General features: G+C 37.9%; 2 protein-coding genes across 6 annotated transcripts in view; one reads left to right on the top strand and one right to left on the bottom strand.

The window, feature by feature from the left end:
• The first annotated feature begins 19 nt into the window (after window positions 1–19).
• LOC100867115 (sister chromatid cohesion protein DCC1) lies at window positions 20–1961 on the top strand. The gene is made up of 8 exons (XM_003689991.4): window positions 20–158; window positions 267–443; window positions 510–705; window positions 778–970; window positions 1076–1292; window positions 1359–1468; window positions 1551–1734; window positions 1813–1961. The coding sequence occupies exons 1-8, from the start codon at window positions 139–141 to the stop codon at window positions 1916–1918; spliced, it is 1203 nt and encodes a 400-aa protein (XP_003690039.2). The 5' UTR covers window positions 20–138; the 3' UTR covers window positions 1919–1961.
• Window positions 1962–2470: 509 nt separating this feature from the next.
• The window catches only part of Fak (protein tyrosine kinase 2 Fak), a 32867-nt gene continuing 7552 nt past the window's right edge, over window positions 2471–27785 (bottom strand). For 2 of the 5 annotated variants that reach the window (XM_086903707.1, XM_086903708.1), the window contains 22 exons: window positions 12454–12620; window positions 12147–12322; window positions 11935–12066; window positions 11688–11837; window positions 11421–11609; window positions 11253–11333; window positions 10955–11177; window positions 10538–10573; window positions 10283–10414; window positions 9960–10142; window positions 9643–9859; window positions 9363–9553; window positions 9064–9268; window positions 8903–8982; window positions 6964–8801; window positions 6230–6373; window positions 5994–6143; window positions 5822–5921; window positions 5517–5748; window positions 5151–5442; window positions 4680–5022; window positions 2471–4585 (listed from right to left, as the gene is read on the bottom strand). In XM_086903707.1, the coding sequence (XP_086759833.1) occupies window positions 4702–5022; window positions 5151–5442; window positions 5517–5748; window positions 5822–5921; window positions 5994–6143; window positions 6230–6373; window positions 6964–8801; window positions 8903–8982; window positions 9064–9268; window positions 9363–9553; window positions 9643–9859; window positions 9960–10142; window positions 10283–10414; window positions 10538–10573; window positions 10955–11177; window positions 11253–11333; window positions 11421–11609; window positions 11688–11837; window positions 11935–12066; window positions 12147–12322; window positions 12454–12610 (5229 nt within the window). In that variant the 5' untranslated portion in view covers window positions 12611–12620 and the 3' untranslated portion in view covers window positions 2471–4585; window positions 4680–4701. Of the gene's footprint in view, window positions 4586–4679; window positions 5023–5150; window positions 5443–5516; window positions 5749–5821; window positions 5922–5993; window positions 6144–6229; window positions 6374–6963; window positions 8802–8902; window positions 8983–9063; window positions 9269–9362; window positions 9554–9642; window positions 9860–9959; window positions 10143–10282; window positions 10415–10537; window positions 10574–10954; window positions 11178–11252; window positions 11334–11420; window positions 11610–11687; window positions 11838–11934; window positions 12067–12146; window positions 12323–12453; window positions 12621–14641; window positions 15230–18061; window positions 18609–27785 lie in introns of those variants that run through there. The other 3 variants (XM_086903706.1, XM_012486990.3, XM_031916841.2) reach the window with 3 other exon arrangements.

Consider the following 27785-nt stretch of genomic DNA (forward strand, 5'->3'; position numbering starts at 1 on the left):
AGTTTATCTAAAAAAATTTAATATAACTTTTTATATTATATTTATATGTGAAATATATATAGTAATTTAAATGAAAATATTTATCTTTCTATAACTTATAATTTTATTTTATCGTGTAATCTTTTCAAATTTCATATAATGGAAACTGCAAAGACTAGGTAACAAAATATTTTCATAAAATTTAATGTGCAAATAAATATTGAATAAATATATTTAATATATTTATAATATATTTATTTGATATATTTTAATTTTTATTTTTATAGGTATTCGAGAACAATAGAAGAAGTACATAAAAGTTTAGAATTAGCTGTTATTAAGGAATCTGATTTGCGGAATGTAACGCAAATTTTATATTCTGCACAAGAACATGATATAGAAAAACATATAAAATTATTAGAACTTGATGAACATTTAATAGAGGCAATAAATAAAGGAGACAGGTATATATATCCATTTAAATTTGTCAATTTTTTAATAATGATTTAATATTATTTGCATTATTTTAGTTTAACATTTCAGGGTAATAAAAAAGATTTTGCAGTATTATGTACAAGAAATCGAACATATGATATTAGAGAAGCAGGAACATCTAACTCTTGTTTATTAGTACCAAAATTAAATTTATCTGAACAAATAAATGTAAATACAGATCGAATAATAAAATATTATAATGTTTGTGGAATTTTTCATACATATTATGAGGTAGGAAAATTTCAAAATAAACAAATGTTTATAAAAATATATATTTATGAATAAGTGTTTAAAATATTTTAGACAAAAGAATGTAAGCCTAAATGGGAAAAATTACTTAGTATACTTGAACCCACATCTTTTAAAGGAATGGAATATGAATCATCAATAAATCATGAACTTTTATATAATTGGCATAGATTACAAAATGAAATACAAGCCAGTGAAGATGAACTAATTCAAGCTTTAAATGATTATTTAATAGTTAATATTGATGGTATTATATTTTCTTATAAAATTAATATAATTGACATCAAATAATAATATAGTAATTAACATATTTAATATTTTAAATAATCATATTCTATATTTTAATTTTAAGGTTACTTTCGTCTAATATCATTTGAATTTGAAGTTCGAAGTTTAACACTTATGTTAGATATTTTGGAAGAAAATAGTTGGGCATTAAATGAAGTAGATAAAGAATTTACATATGAATCTTTGAAAGAATTTATTTTTAAATCAGTTTTTGATGCTATGTTTGCAAGATATACACAAGTAAGTGAAAAGTCAAAAAAGGATGGAACATCATTATATAGGTAAACATAATTTTATACATATATTAATAAAAATTATTAATTTATTATAAGTTATAATGTTATAAGGTACAATGAGGAAAAATGTTGTAAGACTTTAGCAAAAGTACTTCTTGCTGTTTCTCCAATAACTGAATATAAACAATTTATGAAATCATGGAATATTGGCACACCAGAAAGTAAATTGAAAGTTATATAAAAAAATTTATAGTTAACATTTATATAATAAAATATGTTTATATTATATTTGTTTGTACATAGAAATGGAACCAAAAGAAGAATATTTAAAAGGAATTGCTCTTATCAAATGGAATAATTCAACAATGACAAGAGAAGTGGTATCATTTACAGAAGCTAATTTGCCAATAGATATTAATGAAAGATTTAATGAACTTTTTAAAGCAAAAAATAAATGGACAGTTCAGGAAATAACACCTTATATAATGTAGGTAAAAATTAGACATTTATAAAATATTATAAATTTTGTTCTTTCTTTATAAATTATTTTTTCTTGCTGTTTTAGAAATTTAACAACAAATAAAATGAATGTTAATGCTCTTCTAACTAAATATGCTAGGTGTTCAATTATTAATGGTATTAAATATTACAGTTCAAAATATGGTAAATAGTTAAGTAAAAATCATTTAATAATACAATGATACAATGCCATAATTCAAGCTTTTAACTTTTTTCTTTCCAAGAGTTTAGTTTTCAGTTAAAACTGTTTCCTTTTTTTCTTCTGAAAAGTTATTATTTCTATTGTACCATTGTTAAATATTATTTCTACTTTTAATTAGTTGATTTATAATTAGTTGATATAAGTAGACTAGATATTACTAAATTATAGTCAGTGAAATTAAATACATGAAATATAATTTGTAAGCAATAAGGAATACTTTGTTGATAATGTGATAGGAGTTTTTTTTAAGTATAAAGAAAAGTTTTTCTACAAAGCAGACAAAGAATTACAATTGGCTCATTATTAGTTCGCCTTACGCGTAATTAAATAAAATAAATAAATACTTGTTGTCAAAATGGCACAAAGAAATATCAATACTATGCTATGATTATTAATTAAATGGACGCATTTCTATTAAAATTTATACAATAATGTGAATATGTTGATGCTGACCTGTTATTGTTGATATTATGCTATTATGTAACAATCTTAAAAGTATTCATAATGCTGAAATCATCTTACTATTTATTATTTTGCCCGTAGTAATAATACATAGTTACATTTACACAATTTTATAAATATTTTTTAAATATTGTATCTTAATTTTTATTACTTAATTGATAATAGTAATTGATTCAATGATGCTAGAATATTTTCATTTCAGTAGTTATTTTATCCTTTTTCTTAAAAAAAAAAAAAAAAAAATTACAACTATCTTTATATATACTAACAATTATAAATAGTTTATATATTTATTATTTCGTTATACAAATTACGAAATCTTGTATGATCGTGGAAGATATTTAGCTATAAAAAAACTAAAATAAATTAAACTTTTATTATTTTTAAGTTGATTTATGTGTGCGTGCGTATGCTTGTGTGTGTATAACAAATAATCCAGTAAATTTATTGAATGACAATTGAAAAATTTATAACATATAATCGGCTTATTAATAAAATTTGTCACATATACAATTTTTTAAATTATCCAGCATGTGTTTTATAAAGAAAAAAGTTTCTTTTCTAACAATATTTTAATTTTATTACATCATCATATATTGTAATATTCGTCATGGCATACTTAAAAACTATTACTATTGTGTATAAAGAAGAATTATAAAACAAAATATATACTTTATACTATTACAATATTGAAGATGACATAAACATGCATCATGAAAGATATAGGATTGAAAACTTTTGAATATTTCAATAGAATTCTAATAAATAAGTGACTACAATTTATGGAAAAAAAAAAAAAAAAAAATTGAATATAGTAAAAATATATGTGAAAAATAATATTTACTAGAAATAATACTTGTAACCCAATAATTAATAATAATTAATATTATTATTAAATGATAGAAATTTTGAATATTTATTTATATACAATTAAAGTAAATCTAAAGAAAAGTATCTTATATTTTCGATGCAATAGCAGTGTCGAACATTGTAATCGTAAATTACAAATTCCTGGGATGTTACATTAAAATGTATTATTGTATATGTATAATCAATAATAAAATTTGTTCATATTGTACATATAAATACGCCTTGGCACATTAGTATTCAAAACTATAGTTGTTGTAAAGTAATGAGCAATGTAAAAATCAGTCAAACATCATGGATAATAATTTTAATCCAATATGAAACTAAATTTCCTCCCAGGAATGTAAAAAAATAAATGTATAAAAATGGAATACTTAATTTATGGAATATTTAATAGATTTGTAAATGCACTGCCGTTATAAGCGCATTATATTGACAAGTTATCAATACTATTCTTATGCAATGGTGAAATTTGTATAAATATTTTATAGGAACTGACTTGCCGCTGAAGAATGATTCATGATTTTTTATAAAACATTTTATATAAATTTCACAAATCGATATGAATTACAAAATAATTACCTAATAGAAATAACATTCAGTCCCATTTTTTACAATTATAATCACTCCTTTTAGCAGGAAATAGACTATTATAAATTATAAATTCGTAAAAATAATTTTGTAAAATTGTATCCTATGTGAAATTAAATTTTTTGCATAAAATATTTTGAACTATTAATTTAAATATATATTTATAAATATCTATATTTGTGTATATATATATAGAATTATTCAACTATATACTGGGTGATACAATAAGACAATCTTTAAAGCGATAGATTATAGATATAATAATGATAATCTTTTTATAATTAATTTTTAATAATATTATAATATGCAATAAAATTTAAATATTTAATTTCATATAAACGTTGTGTCTGATATCAATAAAAATTATTTATGTTTATAATTTTTTAAATTCAAGGCTATCTTTTGCATCACCCAATTCACACATGATTATTATATAATAACAAATTAATAATAATTCTAAAACTTTGGAGTGATTTCTTTTCAGCTGTGACTTATGCTTTTTCGTGATAATCCTAATACTACATTTCTAACGAATACTGCCTTATCTATAAGTACGTTTAGACAAAGTTTATTAAATGTTAAAAAGAGCTAGAAAGCATAAATATTAAATCTCTTGCTGCTGAGTTATGTGTAAGATGTAAATGGGTAACTTGTACGATGTAGACTATATACATATAATTATTATTTCGAAGTTTTCCTGAAATTAATAAATAAAAAATATGATTGAGTAACGAGTATGAGAAATTTTGTATAAATTCATGCAATAAAAAACTTGATATTATTACTTATACCTTAATGCAAGGCACCTCGTTGTTAGCTATCAGTTGTTGCATTTTCGTTTGTTTTATTATTAGTTGTAAACACTGACTGTTGATTAATACCTGTTGTAACTGTTTGACTCGGATGAATAACAGGTCCAACTGTTTGGACTAAATTGCAGGTAACTGGTACCATTGGTGGTAAATTAACCGAATTATTCATGGGACTAATATTACAAGACAATGATGGTCTTTTTCTTTCTAAACTATTTGTCGTCATTTGTCTTCTTGTTGTCGAATTACGTTCAAGACTATTAGTAACGATATGATGCCTTCTTTCTAAACTAGAGCCGCTACTGACATCAGTTTGACTACCCTAGAAAATTATATAAATTATATATAATTACAATTTTGAAAATTTATTACAATAATTTTTGAATACAATTATATCGTATAACAAATTTTATACATTATATAAAATTTATTTCGAGAGACATGATTTACCTGCAATGAACGATCGACGGATTGACCCATTCTATGTAAAAGATCACCGCTTTGACTCTGTCTAAACGTAGTACCTTGACGTTCGCTCGATTGACTTCTCCTTAAAAATTGTTCTCCAGATTGACTGGAACGAATACGATTTTCCGACATCGATTCTTGTGAAGTATTAATATGATTTTGATTTTGGCAAATCTGATTATCTACATATGGATAACGAATACGTATCGAATCGATTACATCTAAAAGATTTTTCGCATCCATTGCTAAAATGTGAGCCGCTGAGAGCATCCCTCTGAAATTACATTAGATTTTTCTTGAAACTTATATGACGATAAGCTAATAATATGCATTGAAAGAAGAACTTACTTTCGGTATTCAGCATCTAACGTAGTAGCACTATATTTTTGAGCTTGTTTCATAGCTGTTACAAGTTCTGCCATGTCTTTACTAAGAACTTTATGCGCCATTTCTACTTCTCGATGAGCAGATATAGGTAATATATCCATCAAAGCATCGACAGATGAAAGTAACGCTCTCAATTCAATACCCACTTTACGTACTAATTCTAAATATTGATCAGCCTTGCTTTGTTGAACACCTTATTTGCAACATTATTAAAATATTATTAAAATTATTCAAATTTACAAAACATTAAAGATAATAATATATACCTTGAGACAAAGACATTACAGCACGAACTACGCTAGTGGTACAATCATATACTTTATCGTTCGTCCTATCTAGATCGGCAGTTGGTGTTGGTTCCATTTTCTATAAAATAAACATTCTTTTTATAATTTTATTCGTGATTTAAAAAATTATTCTTCTAATTAGAAAAATTACCTTTACAACGATTACTTTTTCGGTACTTTTATCAGATCCTATAGAACCAGTATTAGCGCCGTGCTGTTCATGACTTGGTGATTGAGTAACCGAACGTGGAACTGGAGGACTCGCGCTTTCATCTCCGCTCGTCGCAATAGAGAGACGTTTCTAAGTGTCGAGATAAAGATTTTTAAAGAAAATATTGAAGCAAATTATTCATCGTAAATATAAAAGATGCAAGTAATTAATCGCACCTCTTCTCTCGCTAACCAACGACTGTCTTCTTCCGATTGACGTTGCTGTTCTAAAAGTCGTTGTTCTAATAATTTTTGCTCGTCGTCAATACCACTGCTGAAATTTTCCGTGATGCTATCGAATAATTGTGATTGTACGATCCTCTGAAAGAAAGAAATTCGTTTCAATTTTTATCGTTCGATTCGTTCGTAAACGTTGTGATCATAATTCATTGTTTCAACGAGTTTAATAAACATATGTACATAATAAAATTAAAGAGATGCATAATTCTTGATGCAAAACCAATTTCAGAACAATAATAGTGCAATTATAATTACATGCAGCTCAGATTGTTATAATGATAATATTATCTCCATTCATCATGCAAACAGATTAGCCTATCAAAACTGCAAAATAAAATTCAGTTACGAATAAAAAGTACTATCTAGTTATGTATAAAATGAAAGAAAAGGGCCATTGTGTAAATTTAAACAAACTAATGTGTAAACGCAACTGCATATACCAAAGCAATATACATTGTATATATACATGTATATGTATGTATGTATATATGTATGTATATGTATGAATATATATGTATTGTATATTGTCTATATTATATATAAATATATATATATATATATTTGAATTGCAACAAAAGTATGGTGCTGCAAGAATTTCGAATTATAAATAAAAACAATATGCTGTTGCAGATAAAGGATGCGATTTTCATTCCTAGGAGGCGTTGCCAAACCTGATCTTGTTGTGCCTCCTCTGTCATCGAGCTGCTCGATGACATTGTGCTATCACTGACTGCAGAAGATATCAGTGATCCAGAGAGTGTGCCATCTGTCGAGCTTGTCAGTTGTTCATCTTGCTTTTGATTTACGAATGTAGTGATCTTTGCAACACCGGTTGCTATTTGAGGTGTAGTAGATCTTATCATCCCCGATTGTACCATTGGCTGCACTAAATATTGCGTTGCGTTTGTTGCAGCAGTAATTGGCAGATTCGCTACGTTGCATTGCGCTTGACCATGTTGCGTGGCAGTAATGGAAGTTGATTGTTGACCGATTACAACGTTAGATGTGCTCGGAAGAAGGTGTTGCTGGCTGGTTGGTTGGACCGTGCCACCCGACGTGGCGAAATGCACTTGAATGGGATGACTTTGTGCTATTTCAAAAGACAATTGTTGCTGATTCACGTTCATCGGTTGGCAACTCGGCACATGGCTCGTAATTCCAGCTTGAATTTGTTGCACATATACAGGACCTTGAACCTTCTGAGCTTGCACGACCGTAACAGAAGTCGCTTGCGCCGTGTAAATTGGATTAGCGCCGATTGCCTGATTTTGTTGATTCGTATGTTGCGACGGTATGTAAGAAACAGATTGATGAATCGGATTTTGTTTTTGATTGTTTTGCACATTCTGCGATTGCGGCATATACATCGGTTGCTGCGTCGCTGTACTTATATTCGAATATATTTGTTGATGTTGATAATTCTGAACGTGTGCAGGCCGTGTTTGCAGGTTTGCAGGTCCTGGAGTCGAGGTATGCGCTAAATTGCCTCTAACATTGGCCACGGTAGTTCCAACAGACACGTTTACGGATTTCAAATCGGTTACTACGTTTTGGTTTTGGATGTTTTGCGCTCGGAATTTTAACACCGGTCCGTACAAACATTCCGCATTGGATGCAGAAATAGCAGGGTTGCTCGAAGTAACAACCGGTATACGGGGATACACGACGGCAGTCGTAGGATTTTGTATGCAATTAGAATTTTGGCTCACCGCCGTTGATTGGTTAAACGCTTGGCTCGTGTTGTTAACGGAGAATTGGCCGAAATTTGACAACTGATTCTGATTGTTCAATCCTATGATACTATTCAAGCTGCTCGGCCCAAAGTTTCCAGGATTTTCACCAAAATTACCACCTACGCTGGGACTTTGACTAAGATTACCAACGATGGCGGAACTTTGGGTGAAATTAGCGACAGGCCCATATATTTCGCCGCAAGTAGCTACTACACTAGTTGTTATTGGAATAGCACCGGACGTTGTGAATTTTTGCACGGGAGAGTACAAATCCCCGGCAATGCTGCCAACAACTTTTGAACTAACCGCGTACAAATTTTGCATCTCTTTAACCTTCTGCTGCTTTCGGTTAGCAGCGGGGGATTGAGCTTGTGTCGCGTCTGAAATGTTAAGACTAGACATGAGAGGAGTGTCCGAGGAATCGAGGGAATCCAAATTAGTGTCGGACAATGTGGAATCTCCCGAATGGGTGTCATGAGAGGCGGATGGTTCTGAAGTGGTTGGATCGAAAAAGGGTAGATCTGAAACTAAAGCGGTGGTTAAGACTTGATCTTCGTCTTGAAATTGTACGGCTAAGGTATTGAAGGGCGAGGCAGGGGTTGTGTAGACGGAGGGACATACCCCCCTAGTTTGATTATCCTTGAGAAGTTGCGCAAGAACCTCGGGATTTTGCGCAACGATATATGTCGAGACAGGCGCTGCGGCGGTTAGCTGAGATTGATCCGTCGTGTTTTGCGGTTGCCTGGAAGGTTTCGGTGGCGGTACATCGTCTGCGCCTGTAAACGACGAGAGAGATTATCCGCTTCGTGTACACCGCGGATAAAATATCTCCGCTTTATACGAACGCTTTCCTCTTTTTATTTTTCATTACACGTACCCCAAGACATGGCTTGTACTCTTCTGTTCTCCCGTCTCATCGTTTCCTGTTGCTGATGCTTCTCCTCCAATAAAATTTCACTGCAACGTTCAGTTAAATTGATTTCGTAATGGGACAAAAAGAGATCGAATCGACAAAGAACAAGATGAAAGTGCACGTACTGTAACGTTTCTCTGATCTCTTTGAACGTTGGCCGTTTACTGGGTTCGTAACTCCAACACTGAGACATCAAAGAATATAATCGTGGTGGGCAATGATTCGGTAAAGCAAGTCTTTCTCCGTTTTCTAGCTTACGGATCACTTCGTTATTTTTTACACCTTGAAACGGTTTTACGCCTAACATTAAGATTTCCCACATGCACACACCTGGAAGAATAAAAAAAAAAAAAAAAAGTTATGCTTCACATTTATGGAATATTAAAGTTGTAGAAAAAAAAAATATATATATATATATATCTACCAAACATCCAAACGTCAGAAGATGTAGTAAATCTTCTAAAATTAATACTCTCAGGTGCCATCCATTTAATGGGCAACTTACACCTACTTGCTGTATAATAACTTTGATCTTCCACCCACCTACTGAGACCAAAATCAGCTAATTTTACGGAATTGTGGGCAGAAACTAGCACGTTTCTCGCAGCAATGTCCCTGTGAAAATAAATCGATGAAGAAATATATATATAATTATTAGAAAATTCTCTTGGATCGATAATTTCGATAATTTTAATGAAAAGTACCTATGGACAAATTTCTTGCTTTCGAGATACGATAAGGCAGTGCTCAATTGAAACGTGTAAAGCAGAAGGGTGGCGAGATCTAGGCGATGCTTGTTCGATTGCAGATAGGCTCGCATCTCTCCCAATTTGGCCAATTCCATTACCAACCAAATGGGTGGTTCCGAGCATACACCGATAAGTCTTATAATATGAGGATGCTCGAATTGTTGCATTATATCTGAAATTAAACGTGTATACGTGTACATCAAAGATCGATGATTCAAGCTTTTTTTTTATCGATCTCGAATTCGAATACGAGCAGATTAAAATTTCTTTACATGCTTCCTCGAGAAATTTTTCCGACGTCGCGAGATCTGCATCGACTTTACAGGTTTTCACCGCCACGGGTATAACTTGATTGTCCCGCCCTTTGTATGAACCTTTATGTACATTGCCAAATTGGCCCTCTCCGATAATCTCACCCAATTCCACTTGATTCCTAACTATCTCGTAATCTCTGGCTGAAAAATTCAATCAAGGGCCAAAAAGTTTAACTTTTTCTTTTTTTTTTTTTTTTTTTCGTACAAAATGCAAAAATAATCTCTTCCTCTATTTCATCCTTTCTTCTTTTTTTTTTTTTTTATATATATATAATACTCACTAGCCGGAGTCGAATAATCTCCTTCCTCGTCCACGATTTCAGCGTAGTCCTCCGACAAGATGGTCCCCGTTTTGCTCACGTTTTTCTCCGGACTATTGGAACCGTCTTGCCTGTATTTTGGGGGATGAGCATCTATTTGAAAGCGAGGGATACGATCAATAATCGCGAATGAACGTCGTTCAAACTCGTCGTGCAAATTATTCTAAAGATAAAATGGTAAACTACGGTAAACCGGGGTCATTCAAAACTACAAACCTTTGCATGGACAGGGATAATTTTTCCACGATGCAGCTTGGAAGTGTAAACGATTATATAACTTAGTATCTTTCGTATAACATAAAAGAAAAAGAGAGAAAGAGAGAGAGAAGAGGGAGATTCGTGCGAGATATTTGGAAAGTGAAATATATATATGATTGATATTGTAAAAATACAATGGAGCTAAATGTTAAATGTAAACAAAACAAGTCTCTCTGTTCGAGTCACACTATCACGAATATCGAGAAAAGCTAAAGGAAGAACGTTCGTTAGCATCAACATCGAAATTGTCCGTTTTAAAAGGAGAATGAAAAAAAAAAAAAAAAAAAATCGAAAATAATTTATTCACGAAGCATGCCCGTCTCTTTATGGCTGCTTAAATATTTCGAGCAAAGTGCTACTCTTGTGCACACGTACCTTTTCTGTTCCACAACGAGGTATTGGTTCCGGTGACGAGTCTGCAATATCCATCGATTAAATCAGCGAGACTTTCCGCTTGGTCCAGACTCGAGCACGTGATGCTAAGCGTTTCAGCAGCTCCGGCTATTCTTAATTTAATACACGCTTTTGCGTGCTCCTTGCAATCGGATACCAGCGTTTGGATAGATTGTATCTGGGAGAATTCCGCGATTCTCGTTGGCTACAAAAGATTCGTACGATGACACGAAAGAAGAAAACACGTAAAGTTGTTTTAGAGGAAAGCTTAAATACTGACCACCGTCCCACCTCTATGAGCCATATAAGATATGCCTAAATCTGGTCCAATGACTAGTTCTACAGGTATAGACCAGCTCGACTGTCGTGAGAAAAAAAGAAAGTTTAAACAACGTTTAAAGAAGGAAATGAATTCATTTTTGAAATTTGAATCAGAGCAAAATCTCACCCCCAAAGCGCATATAAACCTCTCCTGATCGAATCTGTAATGAGCACGCAGAAGATCGAAGAACTTGAACATGCATTCTAGCTCCGACAATACCGCAACCTTTTTAAAGTGTTGCTGTATTAGCTTGCGCAACGCCTTTGGTTTCATTCCATTCAACACGGATCGTGGTAAAAACTTGTGCAGGCCGACCTGTGAATCGAACGTGTGACGAATATTTTGGGAAAAAAATCAAAAAATTTCGAAAAGCTTTTTTTCTTTTTTCCATACCTCTCGTTCCAGGTACTCGAGGTTGCTCTTCTTGTCGAGGGCGATCTGCTGCATGTCTTTGAAAAAGTAGCGAATTTCTAGACAGCACAGTTGCACCGCCACGTCCTGATCGAGAGCCGCGTGATTCGCGCACAGATAATCGTTCCGAACCTACAATACAAACAATTTGATTTATATTCGTTCAACTACGTATATATATATATATATATATATTAGAAAATATAAAAATAGATTTCGAAGAAGATACCTGATCGTAATAATAATAGAAGGTCACTTTGTCCTTCTCGTACAGATCGTTGAGATTCTGCGGCAAGTATCGTACTCTCAGCTCGTACCTCCACTCGCAATGAGGGTGTTTCTTTTCATACTTTTCTTGAACCTTGATTATAATAATAATAATAATAATAATACGAACAACAATTATTCGCGTTAAATTTCGAAAAGAAAAAAAAAAAATACCTGATACATGGTCGTGTCCTGATGCAACCAGTAACTCTCCCCCGATCCAGGATGATGCAGTCTCATGGCGTAAAGGTTACGATAATGTCTGGTTCCAACCGCTAGCCGACTAGTCACCAAAGTGATGATACCCTTCACATCGATCGCGTCACCGAATTTAACAACATTGAAACCACCTAAAAACCGATCGAATCGTCGAATAACATATATAGTACTTGCTTAAAGCAATTCTCTCTCGAAAAAAAAATGCTTCGATCACTTTGATTATCGTTTCACTCGAGGGAGAGAGGAGGAGGGAGAGCGTTACCGTTGGGCAGATGGACCTTCAAAGTCGCCTTGTCCATGGGGGTGGGTGATCCATGGGGTGGTGTGTTTCTTCCGCCTCCACTTCCCTGCACGCCGCCGCCGCCTCCGCCCCCACCGCCACCGCCTCCACCAGCTCCATCTCCTACGCCAGTGCTCATCCCCTCATGGCTACGCGAAAAGGAAAAATGACCGTTACCACAATCGTCATCTCGTAGTAAATCTCGCCCGATAGCCGAGTAACAGCAATTGCAAAACGAACGACGACGAGTAATTTCATTAAGAGAAATTTCAATCTTCGCTATTCCGTCGTCCATCCATGGGAGAAAGAGAGAGAGAGAGAGAGGGGCACGCACAATATACTTACGCGGAACAATTATAAATACGATCATACGCAGCTGTTCCTCGCGCGTTACAAAAACATAAAATTATACTCGCGATACATTCGTTAATTACCATTTTCGTCGAGGGGGAGAGACCCGGTTTTTCCCGAGATTTCACTCTCGGAAATGGATGAGAAACGACTAGACGCTTTGACGAGTTTCAATTCTTATCGTTAACAGATTAAAATTTGCACGATAACTTGCTCCGTATCCATGGTCATATTGAATCATGCGAGCCTCGTCGATGAATCGGCACGTATAGACGCGTATCGTCCACATTTTTCCGGAGAAAGGTTTCACCGATGACTCTATAGGATGAGCTAACAAAACGTCAGATAAAAACGATAAATTAGTGGATCGTGGTTCCCGTCGGTCGAGAAAGAAAAATTTTCTCTCCTTCTTTTCCCTCCTAAACCTATCCAGCGATGGCGAGGATAGATTATGCACTGTTGCCGCGTATAGAAATTTCGCGTAGCGCGAACGAAACGCCGGCGAAAAGTTGTGAAAAGGAGACTGCGCACGTGTTTAAGTAACGTGTATACGCGCGCGCCTACTTCTTCCCTTTCCACTCGCATAGTTATCAATTCACTGTGCTCGAGTCGCGTGCATCCCTGAGAGAACGAGAAGGAATTCAAGAAAGGAGTTGGTGTTTCGACCGGAGATGGACTTTTGTTCCTACTTTTGTTGTTGTGTTATTAAGATTATTTCAATTCCGAGCGATGAAAGGAGGGCATTGAAAAACACATTGAGGATCCCTGCGGGACTGAATGGCAACATCGTCGCATCGCTCGAAATCGTCTCTGGCCTCCTCTTTGCTCGAAAAGTTGACGAGCCGTGTGCTCGCATCGTGTGCTATTAATGCAAATGTATATTACGAGCGTCGTCCGGCTAAGGAATGCCGTCGTCGGTCAGGGACGAGACGTTTACGCAGGGAACCACCGGCTATTCGACTTTGCCCATTGCAACTACGCGCGTGCAATCCCGTTCCACACAGAGATTTTTTTTAACGAAGCAGAACGAAGCAGGTCGAAGTAACGAAGTAAACAAGTTGTGCAACCGACGTGGTTGATTAATTGTCAAACAGCATTATTGGCGCGATGTTGCCGTCGCGAGAAGAGGTGGCAATCTTTGAAAACGAGATGTAACGAGGGACACGTGACCAGTTTTCGGAACACGCGATCAATATTCATTTCCCGTGGACTATTCGTCTTCGCTGGCTGGCTAAATCGGGCGAAATTAATTCAATTGTGCGCGACGATATTAAATATCTTCCAACCTCGTTAATTGCGCGCCAAAATCGATCGAAATCTTCGCCACTTACCGATATATCTTTGTTTGACGCAACAAAGACTTTCTAACCTCTTTCTGTAGAAGCTAAAGGAGAAAACGAGGGGACGAGTCTCGACCGTGTTTTCCAGGGAGAACGAAACCCTCGACTCTCGTTTCTATTGACGAAGGGTGTAAAGGTAAAAGAAAAAAAGAAGCAGCGGTGGAGAAAAAGTTGAGAAAAAGAAAGGGAGAGAGAGAGAGAGAGGGGTAGATGAAGCTTGTCCCTGACCCGACACGGACCGGCTCGGCTCGGCTCGACTCGCCGTGATCGGAACCACCACGCACCTGCGACTGTCGCCCACGCACTTTACCTTTCACTATTACTTTCTCTATTGCGCTCCTTGCATCGTCACAGCCGCGTAACGAGGCTCGCTTACCTTTGCTTACTTCGTTACGCGAGCTGCGAAAACTCGCGGTCCTCGCTTCCTCGTTTCCATTCCCTACTTCGCTTTGAAAATATTATCGCGTTTCGATTTTTACCTTCTCGGACGAGACACCCTGTGAAATTTCCACGTGCCCAACGTGTCAGGGGTGTAGTAGGTGTGGTTGCATCTCAGCTGGCCCAACGAGCACAGTAAACCGCCTCCCCCGCTCTTTCTCTTCCATCGTTTCCCCCCCCTCGGACAAACTTTGTCCCTTTGCCCGAGAAACAACATCTCCTTCGGATCTTTGCCCACCGATTCCAAGTTTTCGCCTCGACAACTCGGCCACGAGATCCCGCCGGTCTTTCGCTCCACCAGTTCCAACATTATCCCCTTCTTTATTCCTAAATATTTGGGGGGGGGGGAGGAGGAGGGGAGGGAAAAATCGTCTACCGATCGAGACGAATAACGATTAAAGAAAATTTGCTCGATCGATCCCCGATGGTCATAGTCGTTGTCCGGGTATCCGTTTCCTCTCCGCTTTCCTTCATCCACCGGTAATTCGATTCCTTCGAAGCGCACAACACCGTGTCCACTCGATTCTCTCGTGATCGATGCAAAGCGAATCGAGACGCCGTGTCGAAACGATCGCATGGGTCTCGTTTTACCAAATTGAATTACATCTGGCCGGGGTGGTTTTAAGCCTTATGCTCGGGCTACAGCTACAGCACGAGGAGAGGCGAGGAACGGACATGGCGTATGTATTTTAATTTCGCGGTGGCTGCTTCCTCCACCTCCCCTCCCATCCGCCGCTCGGATAGTTTTCGATGCGAAGACGAAAAAACGCGAATTCCGCTCTTCCCTCTCTCGTTTCCCGCGCCTTTTCTTCCGCGATCCACCCGCCCCCCCCTCGAGGAGAAAACCAATTTACTCGAACACAACGCTTTGCACGCTCTTGGTGTCTCGACGTCGCGCGTCAACCAGAAACTGATCGATCCAATCCCCCCCGTTCTCCGACCGGCTGTTCTTTCTTTCCTCTCTGTTTCACCACGGCTTCGACGCCGCGTGGGACGTCGGTGAAAAATCGCCACGGTTACCGCAATTCCTACGGCGTAAATAAACGGAATGGCGATCGAGTTGTTTCGCGTGTCGGCGCGAACAGACTGCCTGGAGACGTTCGATCGTTCCGCTATCTTCCAAAACTTTCCGATCCTTTCCCGGTTTTTTTACCTTTCATTTCCGTTTCGATTAACCCCCGGTCGACTAACCGGGATCGGAAATGAGAAAATTAAACTAATTTTTCGGATTTATTTGGACGGGACGGGAAATGGGGGATAGGAGAAATGCAAAATATCGGGTCTCGCAACACGATCGAGTTGCGGCGTGAAAGGTTCGCAATGATAATGAGCTACCGGTGTTTAATGACATTTAGGCGAAAGATGAAAGATTAAGAATGCGGAATGTATTGGTTAACGTACTATTACATCGAAATATAATTTACATCATACATTGCGTAATACAGATGTATGATATATATATATCGATTGATGTATGGAATGTGCATAAAAAATGTATCTATATCACATCTTTCGAAAGTCGCTTTCCTTTCTAATTAATTTTTGGAATTTAATTTAATTTAATTAAATTTTGAATTTCTATAGTGGCAAGAATCTCGTCAATCATACGGAAAATATATCAAGTAATAAGTAGTATAAAGTATAAAGTAGAGAAGTAGCAGAGATAAGCTTTCACCCAGTCAAGCTCGTTTTCAACTTGTTTTCGAAATGATCGTGTTTCATTAAATACGAAAATTCTTGTTAGAGCAATCGATTTTTAGTATTACAATTCTAGAAAATTAAGTAATTCACTGTAAAATTAAAACTCGACGTTCTCTCGTCAGGAAAATATTACATCCAGACATTGGATCTAAAATTATAATTTAAAGGTTCGTTGAACTTCGATCGAATCTTCTTGAATAATGAAATTTTCGAGTTTAACAATACGCTCTTTTCATTTCAAAGTTCCCAAAGATCCTGCTTTTAGTTTTTCCACAAAAGAATATCGGATCGGACGAGAGATAAAACGTAGATATAGCTTCTGTTCACTGTTAGAAAAAAGTCTCAGAGGACGACACAGAGGAAAGAGAAGTCCTTCGCTAGATCACCTATCCCCACTTCAGACGCTTTGTTGACAATCCTAACATAGAAGTAGAAAAGATATAATTCGAATATTCAATTCAAAATCGTAAAAAAATTATTTTCATTTATGAAGTTACGTTAACACGATAATCATCTAAGAGTTGAAATATTTTCGAAATTATTAATTATTTTAATGTAATATTAATATCTATATTAATATCTATGTCTAACTTATTCAATTATTATCTTAACAACTCGAATAAAAAATTACATTTATAAATTAAATTATCGTTACAAATCTACACAAATATTATGAGAAATAAAGAAATTTTTATATACGTTAGAATTCTCTGGATTCTATGTCTACGCTAATGCATCAAGGTTTAGATACAGATCGTCGTTTTGAATTAGTATGTGTGACAAATACCATGATAGAAACAAAAATACGTGTGAAAGTAGGCGTGTCCTTCCAAATTAACCAATCGGAACCTATATCCTTTCCATGAGACTTCCTTCCAGTGAACAATACGTATCTATCGGTGTTTAAGCTATCGTCGAATCGTCGCAGACGTCTTTCCGAACTTTTTCTCTTAAACTTTTCTCATTTTCAACACTTTTCTAACTACGTATAACTTTTTCCCTAACTGTACCGCGAATAAGTAATAATAATATCCACTTATTTGATCGAGCACGAATCTTTTTCTATCGGAAAGAGAACTATTGAGACTTGAACATAGTGGATAATTCAATCTCCGAGAAAGGGGACGAGAAAATTTGCCACCGTAACGAATCATGTTATTCGAGCTTAGTTCAATAAAAATAATTAGCAAAGTGGAACCGATCTCGTGATAATTTTACTATTCTCGTGATAATTTTACTCGTTCTCATCGACGTAACACGAAAGGAAGAATCCGTTTTCGCGCGAAACTACTTCTCCATTCTCTCTCTCTCTTTCTCCCCCCCACTCTCTCTCTTCGCATCCAACAATCGAACTTCCCTCGCGGCATTTTCCTTCATTCGCGAATCGAAAGAGAGAAATTCTCTCTTTTTCTCTCTCTCTCTCTCAAAGCCTTTATGCACGCAAATTGCCATTGGGCGTGCTCTTCAAACGAGTCAATCCCTTTTGTTTAAACGGCTGTTTCGCGGTCCTCGAGATTCTAACAACTGGATATCCACCACGTCTAAGGAGAGACAACCCGGAAAACCTTCCGGCCAAACTTTTCAAAAACCCTTTCATGCGCGTTATTATGGAGATTCGATTCGTTGAGAGAAACGCGATTTCATCTTTTTACCTATACCCTTTGTCGGCCGTTTTTTCCACTTGTCTCTCAGTTTATCGATTAGATAAACTGGATAATCGCGTGTTTCTCTCTCTCCTTTTTTTTTTTTATTTTACTTACTCGGTGGTTTCGAGGTACTGGAAGACCCGGTAAACGGGACGTCGATACATGAAGAGATGGTCCTCGACACGCTCCACCATCATCCTAAAACCACTTCATTCGAAACGGTGGGCCCACTGATCATCACCCACCACTAGTCACTGTTTTCATCGGCGCACAATCGGGTGAAACTTTTCTATTCTAGAACGTAAGTTTCTTCTTTCACTGTTACTTGTTTGCACTCGATCTTATCGCACCAGGCGACAAAAAAAGAAGCAACGCAAAGCACAAATTTCTGGAGGAAGAACGGTCACATATACGATTTAAAACGCGCGTTGGGGGGACACGAGGCTGCTTCCTATTCAATTACTTCCTCGTTCACTACCAATGTTTCTTCCTTTTCCGGTGCATTCGCTATATCTCCACTTTCGAATCGATATCGCCGTTGGAAACACACGCACACCGAATATAAAAAGTTCGAAAATTTTTGAACGTCCACAATTCCGTCGGTTTTAAAACCACTCTCTTGTGCAATCATCGACCATTTCGATTCTTCTGCCTTTCCTTTCTAGGGATAATCGTTTTCAAACGTGAACAGGAAGAAAAGCGGAAAACTCGAAGGAAGGATAGCAATACGATTGCTTTTCAATTGATTCTTGCGACCAATATTCTAATGTAAAACCGATAAGGATCCTCGCGCGTGCTACGACGAGGTAACCTGTGCGGTAATCTGTTTCAAAGCCGCCGCCTAATAAATAAATCAGGACTGCAGGTGCTGCGATTTGGCCGCGTGAATTCCAGCAAAAACGAAGCGAGCACAATGAGGCTGGCGCTCGTTGATGAAGATCGAAACTTTCGAAAAATATTTTCGATACTCGTATTGAAGTTCGAAAAGGTACGAGATTGTTGCGAAAAAAAAAGGAAAACAACATCGGCACGACTCCCGGCAAGGTATACGATCTATTTCAAGATGGACACCACCCACGTCTGTCTGCAGTCTCCGCAGAGTCCGACCACCGCAGTGTTATTCCCGTTGGTACGGTAATTAACCTAAGGCGAGCTTCCTAAACGGTTTCTCCGTGTTAAACGTTCCTCTCCTCAAAAGCGTGCATGTATGCGTGCGCTGTAATAGACGAAGCGCGCGATGAAATAATCCACAGGATCGAGGGAAATCGAAACGGTTATCGAATCGATCCAATGAGAGGGACGAAACTTATATAAAAATAAGCGAAATAATCGAAAACAAAATTTCGAAGGCAAGAAACGTGCAACAATAATAATAACAACGACAAAAATCGATCTACATCTATAGGAAGAAGAGGAAGAAAGAAGAGGAGAATTTTAAAGAAAATTCGAAGGGATTATACGCGTGCAAAATTCGAATCTGCGCCCGATTTTGCAAAGCGTATCCGTCGTGCTGCTGCCCGTGTCGCTGACCGAATCAAGGTCGTGCAACCTTGACACGCCGCTTCGAAATCTTCCTCTCCTCTCCTCTCGTCACCCACCCACTACTAGTTTCTACTTGAGCCACTTCCTGCCCCATACGTGCCGATTCCTCCCGTGCACACGTCCCAAAACACCACGACGACGGGTTTCGCTCGTCCTTTGCGGACACCTCCTCACCCAGTTACGCCTCTCCCTCTTTCACTTCTCTCCTCTGCGAATCTCCGCGTGTCGGGACACGACGACCGGCCCGAACGAAAGCACCAAGTGGCAGCGGTTCTCGATGACACACGCACACGCACGCATACGAAGATATATATATATATATATATACATATAAAGCAGGGGAGAAGGAAGGAAGGAAAACTTGGTTTTCCCGGGTACGATAGGAAGGCGGGGGGGGGGGGGGGGATAAGTCGGCGTTGACCTTGGCGGAAACGGAAGCGGATGCGGTCGGCGAGGGTTACGGAAGGGAAGGGAGGAATGGAAGCACCGAAAACGAGCGCGCCTAGCAACAGCGTGTCTCGGGAGCGACGCGCGTACTCGTCGCCGTCTCCTCCACGGTTGCGTCAGGTATATACGGTTTTGCCGGTTCAAGGGGAGCAGGCGCTTTGCTGGGTGCGGCAGCCTGCGCCGCGACGCCCGGCGTCCTTCCCCCGGTGCGCCTCTCCCCCCCCCTTCGATCCTGACACGGCTCGCAACCCCCGACACACGCGGCTCAGGGGCGAGCGTTCACCTTCTCTCTCTCCTCTCTCCTCTCCTCTCCACTCTCTTCCCAGAAGCTTCACCGGACCCTGCCCCTGCCCTCTCTGCTTCTACGCGTGTTATTTTCACACCGAATATATATATATATACGTCATTTCTTCATCGAGACGTGAACTTTAATTCGAAATCGTATCTCTTCACTGTTTTCTTCTGCTTCTACGCGTGTTATTTTCATATTGAATATATATATATATATACGTTATTTCTTCATCGAGACGTGAACTTTAATTCGAAATCGTATCTCTTCACTGTTTTCTTCTGCTTCTACGTGTTAAATCGTATCTCTTCACTATTTTCTTCTGCTTCTACACGTGTTATTTTCACACTGAATATATATATACGTCATTTCTTCATCGAGACGTGAACTTTAATTCGAATCGTATCTCTTCACTGTTTTCTTCTGCTTCTACGCGTGTTATTTTCACATTGAATATATATATACATCATTTCTTCATCGAGACGTGAACTTTAATTCGAATCGTATCTCTTCACTATTTTCTTCTGCTTCTACGCGTGTTATTTTCACACTGAATATATACATATATATATACGTTATTTCTTCATCGAGACGTGAACTTTAATTCGAATCGTATCTCTTCACTGTTTTCTTCTGCTTCTACGCGTGTTATTTTGACATCGAATATATATATATATATATATATATATATATATATATATATACGTTATTTCTTCATCGAGACGTGAACTTTAATTCGAAATCGTATCTCTTCACTGTTTTCTTCTGCTTCTACGTGTTAAATCGTATCTCTTCACTATTTTCTTCTGCTTCTACGCGTGTTATTTTCACACTGAATATATATATACGTCATTTCTTCATCGATACGTCAACTTTAATTCGAAATCGTATCTCTTCACTGTTTTCTTCTGCTTCTACGTGTTAAATCGTATCTCTTCACTATTTTCTTCTGCTTCTACGCGTGTTATTTTCACACTGGATATATATATACGTCATTTCTTCATCGAGACGTGAACTTTAATTCGAATCGTATCTCTTCACTGTTTTCTTCTGCTTCTACGCGTGTTATTTTCACATTGAATATATATATACATCATTTCTTCATCGAGACGTGAACTTTAATTCGAATCGTATCTCTTCACTATTTTCTTCTGCTTCTACGCGTGTTATTTTGACATCGAATATATACGTATGTGTGTATATGTGTATGTGTATTTCCATCGAGACGTGAAAAACGCGAACTTTAATTCGAAACGTTGGCTGGAAATGGAGAGATTCCGTGGAGCGTAGTTTTGGCTGGAACGGAAGTTTAATTCGATCTCACCTTTGCCAACTGCGGTTTGCTTTCGCGTTCGAAAGCAGGAAGGCGGGGGGTGTGGATCGCTTCTTCCCTGTCCCTCCCATTAACGAAATTGGTTCTCCTCTTGCTGGTTGAACAGCTCGAATTCGCTTCGTTCGCCTTCTTATCTAAGAAGAGAGATCTAAAAACGTTCGAGGCGTGCTTAGAGGGGGGGCTCGATCCCGCGACCTTGGGGGAGGGGAGGAGAATCGAAGAGCGGGAATAATAACCGCAGCCACGCGTCGACCGCAGTATCCACGTATTTGAACGTGACCGATTTTAATGAAAGGAAAACAATTATTATTACGCGTAATAAACCAATTTTCTTGGAAGGAGGAATCCCCCTTTTGAAGGGAGAATCGATCCCCTCCAATTATCGACATCCAATTCAAGATTTGAACTATATCCCTTGGAAATCTTGGTGAACAAGCAAATTGTTTCGTAAACGATTCATAATTTATCCGCGCAAATATCCCGACAATTTAAATAAGAAGAAAAAAATGCGTTGGAATACTTTTAAAAATCCAGGAATATCGAAAGATTGCAACGTAGACTCGAGGATTTAATTCAGCTCGTTTCAACGACAACGCAGAGGCGCGCGTTGCAACGAGGCGTTCGATTCGTCCCTGATACCCTGAACAACCCTCGAGAACCGGTAGCCGGAATAGCCGCAACCCCATTCGAGCCTATGCGCCTGTATATAACGTGTACCGCATACAACCCTCCCGCCACATCCTGTGACTGCGAATGGAATATTCACTGCGGCCGGCACAGCTCGCCTCTCACAGGTCGCAGACCTCTATCCGCAACCTCTTGAAAATTTTCACCTATCTTTATCCTACGCGACAATATCGATTCCACGGACCTTCAATAAGAACGTTACGTAATTATAAATTTCTTAATAACTTGGATGGTTTTGTCGAAAATAAAAATGTACGACGATATGTATTTTTAGAAAAGATTTTTCAATAGAATCTAATTGAATCCCTGAATTTTGTACGTCGCGTAAGATTAATCCGAAATTACGAGAGTTTGTTTCTCAACCAATGAGATCCTGTCCAAATGATATTCTCCTTTGTTGTTAATTTGATTTCTCAAGAAAATTAGATCGAGGCAAGTAGGCTTTATTTCGAAAAATTAGGCCTTCGTTTCGATTTCCATCGAATTGAACGTTATCGGCGAGAAGAAACGGAGAAGAGCACGGTAACATAGAGTTGCATCTATACACCTCGCTACTTTCTCCAATTTGATTCATCCGTGGATCGACGAAATTATGAAAAATAACAAGTGATAGACGCGTGATAAGAAGTATCGTATGTGGAGCATTCGGTCGAGAAACGGGAACGAGAAATTACGCGTTGGAGATAAATTGGCGGCGGGGAAGGGATGCGCGATCGACGCTTTTTTCCCTTTCTTTGCTCGATCGATCGCAGGAGAATTAATGTCCCCGCGCTATAACGGCGACGAACAACGACGGACGAGACGGAAAGATTTCGATATTCAGCCGATATATATATCTCTATATATATATATACGAGAATTCCCGGCACGTAGCTAATCTTGACGCGTCTGCATCGACAGCCTCGATTTCGAATAATACAAGGGAGAAAAATGATATCGGCCACGTTCATCGATTTTTCTCCCCCCTCTTTAACGATTTCTCTTCCCCTCCTTTCTTCGCTTCCACTCTCTCTCTCTCTCTCTCTCTCTCTCTCTCGCTACGACGAAAATTTTCATTTTCGAAACATTGATCCACATTGATCGAATATTTGATTGCAAACATCGTGTTGGCTCGTTCGAGGCAACGTGATCAAACCCTTGTTCCGTTGAAATACGCGAAATACTCCCTCTCCCTGTCCAAAAAGAGAGATTATTCCCTCTATGTATGCGTATACGTACATCTCGAATGCAAATTAGCGTGCGAATGGCGCGCCATTTTCCGCGCGCCCCTCTTTTCACAACGCGCCCCCTTTTCATCCTGTTCTGTCCATTCGTTTCCTTCTCTTCGTGAGAGAAGGCTTCGTGAGAATGTTGAATTATCGATCCACGGCCACACCGAAGAGGTCTATCGTTGCTGACAGCTGCCGCTAACTAAGAGAGAGAGAGAGAGAGAGAGAGAGAGAGAGAGAGAGAGAGAGAGAGAGAGAGAGAGAGAGAGAGAGAGAGAGAGAGAGAGAAAATTCAACAACTTTGTAAAAAAAAAAAAAAAAAAAAAGAAAATGCGAATAATAATTCTTTCGAAACACTGCGTTTTAATATTCTATGTCCTTTTGCCGAGTTTTTTTTTTTTTTTTTTTTTCCCCTCCTCCAAGTGCGTGAATTTTCGCAAAAGTATTTTTCTCAGTAATTACACGGTTCGGTGGATGAGAGACGGCCTTGAACTCTGTACGTATACGCAAGCATACGTAGAACGTACTTGCTTATACGCGTCATCCGGTTCGCGACCGACAATGAGCATCATCCCTTATCATCCTGCTTATCAACCAGCGTTTTTCCTATCGGCTCGTTCGTTCCGTTGTTACGTGTGTCGAAGCGAACACAGATAACAGCCACGTGGACGTGAGAATTTATACGAAACGTAACGTGTTATTATTGTATCGCGATCCCTTCCTAATTCGCCGCCAAATTATTGTATTTATGTATTTCGCAATTCCAACATTTATCTAAATTCCGTATTATTTTCTTTTTTCATGCAATAAAATCGAACGTGTGTACAGAAATGACGACTGAAAAAAGATTTATTAATAACAAAAATCGTGTTAGAATACGAGTATGCTCGCGATTGACTTAATATCGTCGATTTGAAGTACAAGTATTTACAAGTATCTTACAAAATTTTAAAAAAAAAAAAAAAAAAAGGATTGAATATATCCGTTTGCTCGACAATATTTAAATTTGACGAATGCAACGACATATACGACTCTCGTAAGACTAAATTTTAAAGAGACGGCGGAAAATTATGAGGACGTGAATCAACGAGTTAATTCACGTCGGCCGGCGCTCTCTCCTTTTCGCACGGCTCGATAGAACGGATGATAAATGCGGCGCTCGTGTATCGAGCAACGGCAAAAGCGGCCTCCCGAACAAAACGAGCCGAGGAATAAATAAAATAACCGATAGGTTCGCGCCGCGTTACGATTCACGCGAACAAAAGTATCTCCAAGTTCATCGAACCAACCGCTCGCGTGCGATACGCGGAACAATGGGCAATTGGTTCGGATGCGTTCCGTCCCTGTTCGAAACGGTACGACACCGCATCGTTACTTTCACACGCGCCACCACGCGCGCATTCGACGGACTACCGACTTACGTACGTATTCGATCGCGGTGTGTCGATCTACGAATCAACGGGTACGATAAAGAAGCGAGACGATTCATCGTACGAGGATTAATTGTAAACCGTTGTCGAGAAGGATTTCAATAACAATGGTCGGTTTTGAAGCTAGAAACTTTGTAGGGTTCCACTATAGGGGAAGAAAAGGAAGGAAAATAATTTATATAATTAAAACTCGATAATATTTTGTTTAAAAAGAAGTCGAATTCGTCGTGAGATATTCCCCTTGTATCAACAGTACGATATAGTAACTTCAGAGGTTTAGGTAGTGTTACTCTTAGGTTAATACCATAGCTACTCTTTCCTCAAGAATTTTACCTAATTTGTAAAGTTAAGAAAACACGAAACGACCATTATGAGTAAATTGCACGATCGGAGAACGATATGCAGTGACCATAAACGACGTTGCGGATGGCGTATCGCGACACTTCCGGTCCCTGGCTGCGGACGCGTTCCAACCAATACTGTATACACGCGAGGAATACATAGTCGCGTGACGGAGGTGCATAGCGGTGGTTTTGAAAAAAGGTGTACGTGCCATCTCGCAGCTGCGCCCTTAATAATTATGCGGCGAGCATATTTGCCGAGTGACGACGGTGGTCCAACATGGCGGTGAGCACGGTGCGCTTACTCCTATTTCCTTTTTCGACGGCTATTGACAGGTGATTCAACGGATGGAACATCGGCAATTGTTCCTCCTTCGTGAACGTGCCCTGCCTCGTTCCTCGACGACGCGACGAGAAAAGGGTGACGAGAGGAAAAAAAAAAATGTACGAACATACGAAAAAACCGAATTCGAGTATTTTCGCGGATTTAATTTGCCAATCACCATCGGAAGAAAAGTCTATGATATCCAAATGATGTCGTGGAGAAACATCGTTTTTCTTTCATTTGCTTTCTTGCCACGGATTTAGATTTAGTGGAAAAAGAATATACGATATAAAAACGAGCATAGAAAATGGATCGATCGATGGTAAATATTATTTATATTATTTAACGATGCATCAGAAAAAGTCATGTTCTTTTTCAAAAGAGATCCTGTGAAACGCTGATCTGAATCACGCGATTCGGAATAAAATATGATTATAGATGTTGAAACCGATTCGTTTTTACAACGAGTTTAATCGATACGAAATATTCTATATTTCGTATATTCTATTTTCTATAAATCGATATCTTCGTTGCTTATAAGTGATTGCGCATGGTCACGAGCGAGCGAGTTAACGGACTCATCGGTGCGTGAACATGCGCAGATCTATACTATACCTATCTTTTCAAGATAGATACGCAGAAGCACAGGAACGAGCACAGAGACAAGAAGCTCGTGTATATAAATAGCTAGTTAGGGTCGATGGACAGGCTAAAGAGGCAAATGCGAATCGCAAGGATTCATTCACCTGCACCGATCGCCAATCTTCCTGAAGGAAAAATGTATCTCCTTCACCGAATTCCTGGCCAGGTATATACGGTGTCACTTCAGTCGAGAAAAGAGAGTGTGTGTGTGTGTGTGTATGTGTGAGTTCAATGTGGAAAGAGAGTGTGGATCGTTCGATCAAATCAAGATAGAACGAAGAATAACAGGCTATGAAACGAGAAGTGAAAATCTAATATCGAGTATAAATAATTCGATGGTCGAGCGAGGTGATCGACCTTCTTTTTCGCTCGTTTAATCTATGAGCTTCGATTTTTAGTCATCGATGAATCAAGAATGAGGATAAAATTTCGAATTGACCGAATAGCAAAAATATACGCAATAGAATCATAAGATGTGTTTATTTCGATAGAATAAAAGCTTTTTTTGGTTGGCACTTTTTTTTTTTTTACTTAATGCGCTTCATGAGTCATTCTTCCGAGAGGTGGATGAGCTAAAGCAAAATAACTTCGATATAACGAATGGAACACGTAAGAAGAAATCTTAAATTCCGTGACATTTCCGCCAATCGTATTCTTCTTTTTCTTCTCCCCGTTTCGTTTCAGTGATGCGACAGATTGAACGAAACAAATCGAGAATGTTTCGTTCCAAGTCGAATCGATTAATCCATCGATTTTATCATTCAACCATATACTATGGAAGATTCCCGTTACGCATAATCTATGAAAATCGGTCAGTGTGAGAAATCGAAATCCTCGAAAAAATTCTAGATACATCGATCATCGATCGAAAGATGTTACGATTTTACTTTCTCAATTGTGTTCCAACGCGTGAAAAGCCAAGTGACGACGAACTTCTATACATGTGTCGCGAAAAGGTATTCATTCGAGTATATATATGTATATACGTGGACATTGGCGGACGTGCATTGTGCCTGGGTGAAATGCGAGCAAATAAATAGTTGGATGCCGTGGTGGCGAAAGTTTCGCGTGACAGAAAGCTCAGATAAGGCTACGAGGAAGCAGCGTTTATCGAAGATCGGACGACAGACGACATATATATACGTATATATATATATACATGTCATATACGGCAATATGCCACCACGCGAGTAGGTCATGAGTAGATCGTGAACATTAAAAAATTAGCGCTGTTTCGTCGAGAAAAAATTAAGTAGAAATTGAATTTTTGATGTTCTTCGAAGAAAATCAAAATATCCTTTGATAAAATTAACAGAATTTGTAATGGGATTATGATAACAAAATTGACGATCACTTTATAAGAACGAAAACAATGACGAACAATTGCATCTTCTCGTTGGAATGACGAAGGCGTGACAACGTTTGTATTGCTTCACGTCGAATTAACGCCACTTTACGCGGCTTCCAGCGGCACCGAAGTGGGCATAAAGAGATGGTAAAAATACGACGATTATTTTCGGAACGAGTCATGGAACCCGGTTGCTGCACCAATCAAGAACTTCTGGCTCTGGCGAAGCTGCTTCAACTATATACA

This window comes from Apis florea, unplaced genomic scaffold (genome assembly GCF_048593485.1).
Source record: "Apis florea isolate Af1SG1 unplaced genomic scaffold, ASM4859348v1 contig_2293_pilon, whole genome shotgun sequence".
Lineage (NCBI taxonomy): Eukaryota > Metazoa > Arthropoda > Insecta > Hymenoptera > Apidae > Apis > Apis florea.

What these genes read in the sequence shown, in the direction of transcription:
- LOC100867115 (XM_003689991.4), top strand. Translation starts at nt 139, where the DNA reads ATGGAAACTGCAAAGACTAG. An exon ending in ATGGAAACTGCAAAGACTAG is followed by an intron (nt 159 to 266) that starts GTAACAAAATAT and finishes TTATTTTTATAG; the next exon opens with GTATTCGAGAACAATAGAAG. An exon ending in GAAATAACACCTTATATAAT is followed by an intron (nt 1,735 to 1,812) that starts GTAGGTAAAAAT and finishes TTGCTGTTTTAG; the next exon opens with AAATTTAACAACAAATAAAA.